This window comes from Astatotilapia calliptera, chromosome 9, assembly GCF_900246225.1.
Source record: "Astatotilapia calliptera chromosome 9, fAstCal1.2, whole genome shotgun sequence".
NCBI lineage: Eukaryota > Metazoa > Chordata > Actinopteri > Cichliformes > Cichlidae > Astatotilapia > Astatotilapia calliptera.
Genome location: NC_039310.1, coordinates 17,424,017 through 17,436,895, shown reverse-complemented (window position 1 = coordinate 17,436,895; position 12,879 = coordinate 17,424,017). Strand labels below are relative to the sequence as shown.

At 43.7% G+C, this 12,879-nt stretch overlaps 1 protein-coding gene across 2 annotated transcripts; it reads left to right on the top strand.

Moving 5' to 3' along the window:
* The first annotated feature begins 269 nt into the window (after nt 1-269).
* Nucleotides 270-12,459, top strand: wasf3b (WASP family member 3b). Of its 2 annotated transcripts, none has more exons than XM_026179557.1 (9): nt 270-374; nt 4,384-4,542; nt 7,176-7,310; nt 7,479-7,632; nt 8,265-8,382; nt 8,658-8,839; nt 8,925-9,200; nt 10,079-10,392; nt 10,562-12,459. In XM_026179557.1, the coding sequence occupies exons 2-9, from the start codon at nt 4,410-4,412 to the stop codon at nt 10,717-10,719; spliced, it is 1,470 nt and encodes a 489-aa protein (XP_026035342.1). In that variant the 5' UTR covers nt 270-374; nt 4,384-4,409; the 3' UTR covers nt 10,720-12,459. The 2 variants fall into 2 exon arrangements, with proteins under 2 accessions (XP_026035342.1, XP_026035343.1); XM_026179558.1 differs by lacking the exon at nt 270-374 and adding an exon at nt 3,907-4,235.
* The last annotated feature ends 420 nt before the right edge of the window (nt 12,460-12,879 follow it).

Below are 12,879 nucleotides of genomic sequence, written 5' to 3'. Positions count from 1 at the left end.
AATTACAGCACCTCTAATTTTGACAAGTATCAGACCCGGATAGGTGAAAGGGAGGAAAAAATGCTCGTTAAGCTGTTTAGCAACGCCCAACCTTAGCCCCGCCCTCTTCCAGTTCAACACGGCTATCTAGCGGGGAGTCTCCCTGTCACTCATTATATATCAAAGAAGCCATTGGTTGGCTTTAACGTCTATCAAACGCTAAATCTTATTCTTGGACATCTGATTGGTGAATATGGTCCGTGGGCGTGCCCCCGTCCTCAAAGGATTTTCCCCGGAGTGGCCAGACGGGCTGGGGGACACAGGATGGCAGAGCTAATAGGAGTATCTAACGGGACATGCGGACGGGCTGATTTCTTCTAATATTTCAAGTGCTGGTGAGGGCCTTATGATACTTTTTACAGCGAATAATAACACCCTTTATCATAATGGTGAAATCTGTGCGGGTATTTCTGCTTATTTTTGTCTCATTAGTCCAAACTAAGAAGTCGACCACTGGACATGAGCTAGCTAAGTGGTCAGTTGGAGCGGACCCCGATTTGAGGATAATAAACGGACTTAAAGCCTCAAACACTGAATATTATAAAACAATTACAGGGTAACTTTAATGTTTTTTTAAGCATATGACTGATGCTGGCGGTACACCGGCGTTTTGTTCAGTGTATTAGGCGCCTGGACAAAAAAACAGCTATTTAAATTTCATATTAGAACCGGTGCAAAAACTCACAGGGACGGAGGTAGATGAACAGATGTGGGTCAGCCCATCGGTAACGGGAAGCGATGGTGCGGAACACTGATTGATCGCGGTTGCCATCAGTTTACGCCTGCGCGCGTGTGAGCGTGTGTGAATGTGCGCTTATCCGTCTGTGGAGAAAAGGAGTGTGTGTGTGTGTGTGTGTGTGTGTGTGTGTGTGTGTGTGTGTGTGTGTGTGTGTGTGTGTGTGTGTGGGTGGATTTTAATCCATAAATCATCAAAATAGCGCATTTAATCCAGTCCAGCGTGACATCCACGTGATTATTTCAATCTGTAATCCAAATAAAGTGTTAGAGATGAAATAATGAATGACATGATGACAGTTTGGTTTTCTGTGACCCGATCTATAAAACACTCTGAAATCAAAGTGAGAAATGCTTAGTTAATATAAAGTGCTAACCCACAGCCTCTAAAAGCCATTAAATCTCGCATAATGAAGTAGTCCTCACAGATTTCCGTATATTCCTGATAAAATCTAAATTGTTTAATTGACAAATAAGTTAGCCTCTTTGCTCATTGGGTTATTATCCCTTTGGCTTATACTGACTTGCGTTCAAGTAAGAAGTAAGAAGAAGTAAGAAGTAAGTAAGAATGATCCCGTGGGTGGTTAAGCTGAAGTATTGAGAATCACATGTGAATTATTAAGTAAAAAAAATATGTACAAAACAAACACTCTCAAGGGTTAAATGGGCCTCTGAGGGTTGATTCTCTTGCCATGGATCTGTGTTTTCCTGTTATGTCTGGTCATTTAATTACAGGAGAAATGTATTTCATATGTGAGTAAATGAAATCCCACTTTAAATAAAATAATACTGCTTCAAAATATATTTTTTAATCACAGTACTGATGGTTTTTCTTTGATGGGTGCCAGCATGTTTCATATGCTGGGAAAACTTTTAATATTTCAGTAACATGTCAAAATTAATTTAGACAACTCTGTGTGATGTCATCAGATTATATTAAACAGTAAATGAATGAAAAATGAAAGAAAGCCTTATGTTCTGGCCTTTTATTCACCCAGTAGGATTCACTGTATCCAAGGCACGGCACCACCAATGTTTCACCATGAGTGCCTCTGAGAAATACTAAAACAGGAATATATATATATTTTTATATATATATTTATTCATATTTAGGGCAGTGTGACCTGACGTAATCCAAGTTGCATTATTCAGAACAGCCTCCAACACAAGAAGCTACTCGGTTCATAAATTGGTAATGACTCTCCCTTTCAGCTCTTAATGGAGTTCGCACGTCTGTAGTAAAGTCCTCTGGAAGCTCTGTGTGTACAGTTGTGGGTATGTCGCAGGAGGAAAGTGTGCCGGATCAAGGGATCAGAGGCATTTTTACAGCTGATGGGACTGTTTACATGCAGCTAATGGGACATTTGAGAGCCTACCTGGTGCGTTTGTACCCATTTGTGTGACTGACTTACTGTGCATGGGGTTTTGTAATAATTTAAGAAGATGCAGACACTGGATGTGGGAGTGAGATGTGTTCTTCTCTGCAGCTGTGAGCAGGCTTTACTCTCCATTTCTCACTCCTATCTTCCTCCCTGAGTGAGAGGAAGATGAAGGAGGAGCGCTCGCTTGCTACTCTTTCATCACATGAGCACAGGGGCCCTTAAAGAACGTTGAAGAGGAGGAGGAGGTGGAAGGGGGAGGATGCATGGGAGAGCTAGTGCTGTTGCCCTGTGAACGGAGCTCTATTGTCCCGGGAACCTTTCAACAGCTTCCCCGAGGTCCCTGTTCCTTCCCCTCCCCCTACTCGATACACTCTTTCTCCCTCAAAAACACAAACACATAAACACACACACACACTTTTTGTCTGCCTCTGCTGTGTCACATCTCTCTCTTTTACACTTAGTCTCATTCACTCGATCTTTTCGGTCACACTCTTGTCCCGCTCGGTGTCTCTCTCATGTCTCTCTCATGCTTTTGCTTCTGCCCCCCCCCCCCCCCCCCCCCCCCCATTTCCCACAAGCAGCACAAGGCCTCATCCCTCCTCCTGTCCCTTCCACCCTCCTCCCTCCCGGTCCCTCATTATTTCGCTTCATCAGTGTGATTGTCATGCCGGTCAGACAGTAAAAGCAAAAACATGCAATCTTCTAATTTGCATCACCTCATTTTTAAGCAGCAGACAGCGCCGCTTTTCCAAAATGTTTATGCACAAAGCTAAACCTAAGCTGGGCCTTTCTGTGCCAAACCAGCCCTTGCTGACTATTCAGGGTCCTTTTGTGGGAACACATGATGGTGTAATTTTACCCTTTTGTTTTCTCTTGTTGGCGCGAGGCTGTCAGGGGTTTGCAGGGGGTCGCTGGCTAAAAAAACAGGGGCAAATGAGCGGTCTGCTGATGGGAATTGGCCTTGATGAACACAAGTGGTCCTTGTCTTTGTGAACAGCTGTAATTACACAATCTGCAATTACAGTAGTCTCCTGCTGGGACACTGATAGCACTCCTGCTCGTATTTTTGGCAATTTATTGTATTAAAGGTATGAGGAGTGCAAGCAAAGCAGTGACATAAGTATTGACAAAGAATAGGATGTCTATGTTTTATAGTTTTAATGGTTTAATGAGTTTTTGAAAATCTACTTTCCAGTATGCTGTCTTTATTAAATTTTAGTGGGGTTCCCTTTATCTTTTGCTATTATTAGTCTTCTGACTGGCCTCCTGTGTCTTTTCAACCTGCTTTTTTTGGCATATCTGCAAAGTAAAAACTCTGGAATCAAAATTAATAATTTGTTTCCTTTTTTTTTTTTTTGCAAATCTGAAACAAAAATATTTCATTGGAAACAAGTGTTTGTGCACGTTTCCATCCGTCTCCCCTGTTTGTCCTCCTTGAAGCTTCTTCCCATAGCTACATTGTTCTAGCCAAGTGTTTGGACAGGATGGAGAGATGTGACACAGGGAGGAGGACCAGGAAACAGGAGCCAGGCTCAGACCTCAAAAACAGGAAGCAGGAGGAGACAACGATAAGATGGCTGCTCTGGGATTTCTCCTCTTTTGAACTACAGAGGGCTCGGAGTGTCTGATCAGAGGCAATCAGGGTTCAATTAAAGTTCAGAGTAGCGGTGGGTGTAAGCAAAATGAGAAAGCAGTGTATCTGGAGAAAGATATGCAGGTGTGTTTGTTTGCTGCAGGTTTTGTGTTAGGATTTGTTGTTTTTGGTCTTGACCACATCCACGAATCTCTGGTTGTGTCAGATTTCCAGCTGGGCCGGTGACAAGCTGGCGCTGGGATTAGCTGGCAGGTCGTATCTTCCTATCCCTAATGCTTTAATCTCCGTGCTGGTCGACAGAAGTCTCCTGGCTTTGGCACACTCTTGGTCATCGCTCTCTGGTCAACAGCCCACCCACACTTTGTTTGTTTTTGATCTCAAAATGCTGCGTTTTTAGAGCAAGAATAGGAAAAACAGGGACAGTTTACAACAAAATACAATCTCTTACTGCCACGCATGCGTAAAAATTATACCCTGAATTTAAGGTTCGTTGCAGGCTTATGGCTCTATTCTAACTTCTGATATTTTTAGACCAAAGTAGTAATCAATAAAGTGATCAGCATTTTATTTGATGTCCTCACTTGGGACACTTCACCTGCGTTTGTGTCTAAAGCCGTTCTGTTTCTCTTGCAGTCTGCGTGCCGGCGTGAAGCCTCACCATGCCGCTGGTGAAGAGAAACATCGAGCCGCGCCACCTCTGCCGAGGGGCGCTCCCCGAGGGCATCGGCAGCGAGCTGGAGTGTGTGATGAACAACACGCTTTCCGCCATCATCCGTCAGCTCAGCAGCCTGAGTAAGACACACATTCACAGACACATTCACCAACACTAGCACGCCCGTCCTGGTAAACAAAAGGCTGCTAAAAGGGTCTAGTAGAAAAAAGCATACAAGTATGTTTTTTGGGAACATGAAAAGCATCCTCAGGCTGTAACCCCGTTAATTTCAGCGTGACGATGGTACACACTGTGTGTAGCCTCTTTGTATACGGGCCAAGATCACATGCTTTCATCGTTAATCCCGAAGCTGTGATTGATTTGGCCGTTGTCATGGTTATAGAGGTCACTGGGCTCACAGCGGCCTTGCAGCAGCCTCACATTGGAACACGGAGGGTCGAAATGTAATCCTTTTAGACAGGCGCGCAAAAAATGAACTTATCTATAGCTGTGGACATGTGACTGTAAGTGTGTGTGTGTGTGTGTGTGTATAGAAGTGTTTCATATCGATTATATGCTGGCTTTCTATTGCATTACATTATAACAGCACAAAGGGCAGCTATTTTCCCATTTGCCCCCGTTATCCACAGTTGCCTTCTGCTTTCATGGCAATTGTGTTTAAGGTTTGTTTTGAAACTCAGCAGCATAAATTTAAACTGTCCTTTCTGACGTTAACACCTCATCTCTTTGACCTCAAATCCATTCTCTGTCTCTTATTGTGTCAAGTTCCTGCACAGGGAGTGGGTATTTCAACAGCAGCTGTGCGGGTTAAATATAAATGCTCTAACAGGCCTGGTGGGGAGATATCTGCAGACACTGCGTGTGTGTTTGTGAGCACATGTGTATAAGTGTCCATAGGAATCCCCTGAAGGGGTCAGAGTTGACCGGGGCTCTACATGCCAGATCTGCGATTCTTCCTTCCTTTAAATGTTTTTCTTACAGCCCATCCTGTCAGCGGGAAGGACAGAAATAGCCCTCAGTATGTGTTTGTCATACCACACATTGTATGTTACAAAGTGTTTATGTTTAAATATTTTTATTGGAATTGTACCGGAGGTGCTCTGTTTTGTTTTGTGCTGTAATATGTTTCTGTTTCACTACTGCCCAGATCCACAGTCTTGTAGTGAAGGGCCTTTTGCAGCCATTAGTTCTGTGCTAAGATTAGGCAGTTTTCCATCAGGCGGTTTGTGGGTGTGTCCCGTACCTTTATGTGCATTCCCACAGTGAGAACCTCCCCTGTCAGACTTCTTCAGGGCCATATATGTGGCAGGAGGAAGTATCTGCTCTGGGGTAAGACCTTGAGAGCGACCCTGGAAACTCATGGGTGGGGCTCAAGTTGAACAACACAACCAGAACAAGTGCCTTTAAAAGAAACTCAGAAATTGATCAATTATAGGTGATGCAGGCTTTTTTATTATTGTTGCTAAGTGAACTAGAATAAACTCCCTGAATAAAGTCAGGGAGTGAAAACAAAGCAGGGAACCCGAGAAATGACCTCTGTTTTCTGGGCCTGTTCCTCTGCACATCCTTGATGGAAGGTGGTGCTCATAGCTGAAAAGCTGATGGTTGGTCATTTTTGCTCAAAATCCATCCTCAAAAACACACTGTCAAAAAATTAAAGTCGGCATTAAGAGATGATGAGCAGTTCCTGATGTTTCTAAACAAGAAAAGGAAGATATTAAGATTTTGAGTTCATCCACTTCTCAGGAGAAGGCTCAGTAGGGGCACTTTTATGGTTTGATCCAGGAGATGAAGCTGTATCACTGCCGCTTTTGTACATATTTCAGGATGTCGGTGGCACAGTTTGAGTTCTTGTTGGCAGAGTTGGGACCACATCTAAGAAGGCGGAGAAATAATTTCAGAGTGCTGATTAACCTCAAGCGACGTCTAGCTGCATGTTGGTGCCAAAACCGTATTATCCTACTATTCATTTTGCTGGTCATATCATTGTACATCCAGTACCTTGGTGTGGTTTTAGCTATGAGCACACCGGATTGGTCTGATCGGTCAGTTTTGTTTATACATATGTGAAAATCTGAAAAATCAAACTTGATCCAAAAAACAAATGCCGCAAATTTGCTATAGAGACCAAAAGTTTTTTTAAGAGTCATGGGAGTCCATGGGGATTTTTGAGTCAGCCTGAGTTGGTCATTTAAGGTACTGCAGTTTTTGGAACTTCCTTGTTTGCCCCATTTTTGAGCCAGGGAGTGTGCTGCATGGAAATAAAGAGGAGGGTTATGTGTACAGCGAGAGCCTGGATATTCATCTGCAGCAGTGACCTGTTAAAATCAAATGGGTGACGACAAGCAAACTGCTTTATATTTAGATGGAGCATTATCAGTACTCAACTTTTACTTAAAACATTGACAATGAGGCTTATTTATTACGTAACAGCAGTTGTTGAGGCAGGAGAGAATGTGTTATTTACTATCCTGGTTAGCTGCTTTAGTCACTGTAGCGTCTGTATCCACACAGACGAATTCATATTATGGTTTGGATTGTGTGTTTTCAGCTAACAATCAATTATTCATGAGGATTGTTGCTATATGGAGTTGTATGAGACACCATTTCCTGCAGACTCCTGTTTCACGTTGTGTCACATTACCGGTGTATTGATTGGACTTTGGTCTCTGAGGGGTTTCTCTTGGCTCCAGGTAACGATTAAAAGTCTCTCTCTCATATTTCTCTTTCTCCTTCTGTTTTTTTTTCCCAGGCAAACATGCGGAGGACATATTTGGCGAGCTGTTTAATGAGGCCAACACCTTCTACCTGCGTGCCAATTCTCTCCAGGATCGCATTGATCGGCTGGCTGTCAAGGTCACACAGCTGGACTCCACTGTGGAGGAAGGTGAGTCACAGGGTTGAAGTCTGGTGTGGGGGGGATGCACACTAAGCTATCGTTCATTGGTGAAGTCCTGCTGATCTCATGTTCTGCGTACTGAATGGCTTTTGTAAACTATTTTTGTCCTTCCAATGATGAATCATTTGTCCTCTTTTCCTCTTTTTGTGTTCTTAGTTTCCTTGCAAGATATCAACATGAGGAAGGCCTTCAAGAGCTCCACCACTCAGGACCAGCAGGTGGTGTCCAAGAGCAGCGTTCCCACTCCGGTCAAAGAGATGTACAACCTGAGCGACAAGCCTCCACCTCTCAACATACTAACACCTTACAGGTTGGTGTTGCTGAGGCACAACACACCCAAACAGCTTGATGGGCTTAAGCGATAATAAATGACTCTTATTTTTCTTACTTTGGTTAGTGTCAGTCCAACGAAGATTTTAATTCAGTGGTTTTAAAAAGGGCTTAAATCTTAAAACATTTTCAGGAGGTTTTCATTGGCTTTTTCTTGCTTCTACATGAAGAGTGAAAAACCAGAATTGGTACTATTTCATACCATGTTTGGTCACTGCCTTTATGCAGTGTGCTTTTTAGTACTTGTGTGCATTACATATTTAGCATGTCTTGCTCCAGTGGGAATCCCAACTCCTAATCCTGACTACATGACACACTTTGCTCACTTTTTTCCATTCTCTCGGCATCGCTCTGCCTTATCCTGTCGTTTCCTGTTATGTTCTCTTTGTGATAAAAAAGCTGGAGCTCTATTAGTAGTTTCACTCCTTTTCTTCCATTAGCCTCAGAATCTGTTGTATTTGCGTGTCTCATTTCCAGCAAATGATGCTGTCACTGTGTCCATCATCTCTTTGTATCTTAAGGATCAATACACTTACTGATTCTACTTAACGTGGCTTTGCATAAGGAGGCGGTTGTTTATCGTCATAACTTTCTCGGGGTTCGTCTCTGTAGGGATGACCACAAGGAGGCACTTAAGTTCTACACAGACCCCTCCTACTTCTTTGACCTGTGGAAAGAAAAGATGCTGCAGGACACGGAGGACAAGAGGAAAGAGAAAAGGAAGCAGAAGGTACCATATTGACTTAGAGGATATTATACAGTGTGCAAGGACAGGTCTAATATTAAGCATTTATTTGGGTGTCAAACACAGGTGCTTGCAATTTTACATTTTGAGGTGCTCTTGGGCAGATAACCAAACATACAACATAAAATTGTATTTTTAGTCCAACTGATTCTGATGGATAGAGAAATGTACATTTTTCATATCTTAAACAACTCTTAATAAAGAGTGCTGCTTATTTTAACCTAATATCACCTAAAACCTATTGGCTTACTTTCTTCCAGGAGCAGAGGCGCTGTGTGGATGGGACACTACAGAGGGAGGTCAAGAAGGTCCGCAAAGCGAGGAACCGTCGGCAGGAGTGGAATATGATGGCTTTGGATAAGGAGCTGCGGCCAGACCATCGACACACCATACACCGGGACAGAGGCGCTTCCTCTGAGGGCTCGATGTCACCAGAGAACAGGTAGATGAGCAAACACCAGTGTGCTCTTAGTTTTCATCACATTTTATTCTTACGCATGAGGCTGCATTTATATTTTCCTCATCAGGGGACACGGGCTGGATCAGCACCACTACCCCAACAGTATGAACCATGCTGGTCACGCCCACACCTACTCCGGCCCTCCACCCAGCGCCCTAGTTGCCCAGATGACTGCCGGACACGCACCACGCGGAGGAGGGGAACACGACAACAGAGGCAGGACCATGATGGCCTATCAGGGTGGCACACTGGGCCGCTCTCACCACCACCACGTTCCACTGCCTCCTCCACCCACTGAGGTTATGAACGGTGGCTCTATGTCTCTCCCACCAGTGGACTACAGGTAAATGGATTCGTCTGCTTATTAGTTCTCTCGCTTTTTCCAGCAATAAGCAAAGCAAAAAAGCTTCACAAAATATTCTGCATACATATGTTTAAACTTTATGCACAGTGCATATGCAGGAACCTCATCCCAATCACTACTGACGCTATACAGTAGGCCAGACAGTTTATTTTGCCATAAGCTGTATTTAATTATCCACTGTATCACTAATAGTTCAGTATTTTCTTCACATTTCTGCCCAATGCTAATGCTTTTGCATTATTTTACATTTAAAAAAATGTAAATTTAAACATGCTGATACACTTAGACTTTGAACAAACAAAAACATTCAGGGCCCATGGGCAGGTGCAGTCTTTAAATATGAGAAAACATATCAGAAACATGAGACATAAATATCAAATCCCAGCACAACTCAGCTCCTTATTTAGCTTCGGGTCCCAGAGGAGCTGGAAGCTATCCCAGCAGTCATTAGGCAGGTTCAGGTTCCTGCACAGGTCGCCAGTGAAAGTGATTTTGCTGCTTCAGAAGACTTTGACCCTATTTTATTTTATAAAGTAAAACTTTCTTCTTATAATTTCTTTTTATATTTTAGGCTGTATCAAATACTTAAAAAAAGCCAGCACAAATCTCTTACTTGAGTCTACTCTTGTAAAGTTTGAGCTAATGCTGCCACCTAGTGAGTTAGTATTTTTTGGTCTTCAAACTGTGGGCTTCCCACCAGAAGATATGAACTGATACGGAGCTGAATACATTTGATTTACATCAACGTTATCATGCTCATCTTTACTTTTAAGGAGGGAAATGTAAGAAAAAGTCACAGAAGTGTCAGAAAACAAAATTATTGTTAACTCTATTCACTCTCTTGTTCTTCCTCGCAGTATGGACGGCTATGCCAACACTGGTCCTCCTCCCCCTCCTCCTGCTCCTGTCATCCCTTCTGCTCAGACGGCCTTTGCCTCACCTCCTGGAGGTCCGATGCCTCCCGGACCAATGGCTGGTGCTGTCGGCTATGCTCCGCCTCCACCACCTGTATCTGGAGCCCAGGCTGCTCCACCTCCTCCTGGTCCTCCACCTCCTCCACTTCCAGCTGGTGCCTCCCACTCCACAACGCACAAGATGTCCTCCGCCGCATCCGCTGAGACCACAGCGGTCAACGACGCCCGCAGCGATCTGCTGGCTGCGATACGTATGGGTAAGAACTGTGCCTGTGTGTCCTTTTGATGTAAATTTGTCCTCTTTGGACATGTTTACATTTATTTTAATGTATTTATTTTTAACGATGCCTTTTATGAGTTTTCACGTTGTCTTATAACTTGTGTAATAATTGTGTAGTTAAAAAAACACTTCATATTTTTCTGCAGGCATACAGCTGAAGAAAGTACAGGAGCAGCAGGAGCAGCAGGCAAAGAGAGAGCCGGTTGGAAATGACGTGGCCACCATCCTGTCGCGACGCATCGCTGTGGAATACTCCGACTCGGAGGATGACTCCGAGTTGGAGGAGAATGATTGGTCAGATTAACACGAAGACGTAAACAACCACACCAAAAGACACACAGTCGATCGCTCTCACGCACACCTGAAAAACGCCCACTTTTCCACGTTCACAGGTCGTCACAGGCTTAGTTGCTGGAAACACACACATTACACCTACACACAGTCACATGCTGTGGGTTGATATAAGCTGAATGGTCCAAGACTGAAAATCTGGGGTTGTATTTGGGATGCATAAACACTGTAAAGAGACAAGTAATATAATGTAATGCTGACCACCCTGTGAAACACTAACACTGAGAACTGATGACTACATTACAAGCATTGTGAATACACCCCAGTGGATGTTTCTCTACCTGTTATTACACTATAGAAACCCTGTGAAGGTGCTTATTTTCAACACATTCTCATCCCTGGGCGTCAAATACAAGCATCCTGTCATATATCACCGTGTCACACAGTTGCACACAAATTGGCCTTTGGCATCCTATCTGTGGCAATATCACAGGCCAAGAGATACCCGTCCTCTATTTTGCAGCATTTTTGCATTTATTAAATCTTAATAGAATAGATGACAAAAAGATAGACAGATAGATAAAAGACGCTGGTGTAAGGCCTCAGCCACGGTACATGGCACCCACGCACTCCTAACTAAAATGTGCGCTGTACTTTCTGCAAGTCCGCTAGCGTCTGAGTGATGTCAGTTGTCACTTTTAAAAGAAGATCGATGGAGACTCCCAGCTGTTAACCTCTGTTGGGGTTGTCACCGTGGAGGTGGTGCTGAGGGTATTTAACCTACTTTTAATCATGCAAGTTACTTTAGACAAGGTGTGAAAAAGCATGTGGGTCATTACCACGTGGGCTGAAGTCTGTGCCTTAGGCGGCAGATGTCAAAGAAATATAACAGGAATGTTTACCCTGCTGTCGTGTCCGTATCTGCAGACGAGTGTAATGGAGGCTTAGGCGTTTTATACTTGAGCGGGGGCAGCGCGAAAGCAGTCCGGACTGCCCGTCTGCCTGCGGAGAGTGTTTGTTGTCAGATGGAGGCAGTGTACAGAAATATGCGGTACAACCGGTCTGTGGGTCACACACATACATATAACTTCTAACAGACAAAGAGCTAAAGAGGAACCAATAGTCAAAAACAATGAGCTCCAGTGTATGTTTTGTGCTCTTGAAGTTTTGATCTTTAATGTTAATTTCATGCTTTTCTTGTTCCCAATGAACTCCGCTGTCACTCACCTCCCTATTCCAGCCCACTCGTCAAACCTTGTCATTAGCATTTGACCTACGCGTGCGTCCAGCAGCGTGCAGTTTGGGATTTCGGAGGATTGGACAGGAGCACGTTTTTTAGTACGGTGTTCAAACAGAAACACATATGCAGACAGACGCATTTGCAGGACCATAAATTATGCTTTAAGCTCTGGTCACACCTATAACAGTCGTCTCTAAAACCCTCATTAGGGAGATGGATGGGTGGCTTTGTGTTCTGTGATTCTTTCACGTTTCAATTGAGGTGCTAAAAAGCACTCGATTATGTCGAGATACAGGCCTTCTCAACATGAATCCTGCATTTTGAAAAATGCTGATTACGCCGTGTGTTTAAATGTGCTGCCAAGTGGTCTTTTATTAGCACCATGAGATAGATCCTCCGTCGCAACACACATGCCACTTTGTGCGTGCCTGTGAGGCCCAGCGGCTCAGACAAACAGGAGTGTTTAACGTCCATTACGGCAAAGCTGGGATGGTCAAGAAAAAAAAAAAAAAAGGAGTGTTTAACGTCCTGGGAATGAGAACAGGTTGTTATTTTATGTATAGTTAAAGCTTGAGAGTGTTAGAATTATTAGAAACTTTCCTCTTGAGCTAACCAATGTACCTTTTTTTTAAAAACTATTTTTACTGAAACACTTATGATGTAGATCACCAAGCGAGACTTTGATGTGTAGACAATAACTGGAATTTATGGAGGAGCTGGCTGCAGAACAGATGACCAGAACGAGCATCTGAAATACTTTGGGGATGGAAGAATGGATGAGAGACTTACTGATGAAGAGTATGATAGGCTATTGAGCCGCCTGCTGTCGCTCACTGCTGTGAGGGAGGGATATCGGGATTGGGGAGGGCGGGGGCATGTATATGCTAGTGTCAGCTGTGTAACCTTTGACCCAGAGAAAAATAAAATGATGAA

Coding starts and splice junctions, on each gene's coding strand:
- wasf3b (XM_026179557.1), top strand. CDS start 4,410: ATGCCGCTGGTGAAGAGAAACATCGAGCCGCGCCACCTCTGCCGAGGG. Junction 4,543..7,175: donor CCGTCAGCTCAGCAGCCTGA/GTAAGACACACA, acceptor TTTTTTTCCCAG/GCAAACATGCGGAGGACATA. Junction 9,201..10,078: donor CTCCCACCAGTGGACTACAG/GTAAATGGATTC, acceptor TCTTCCTCGCAG/TATGGACGGCTATGCCAACA.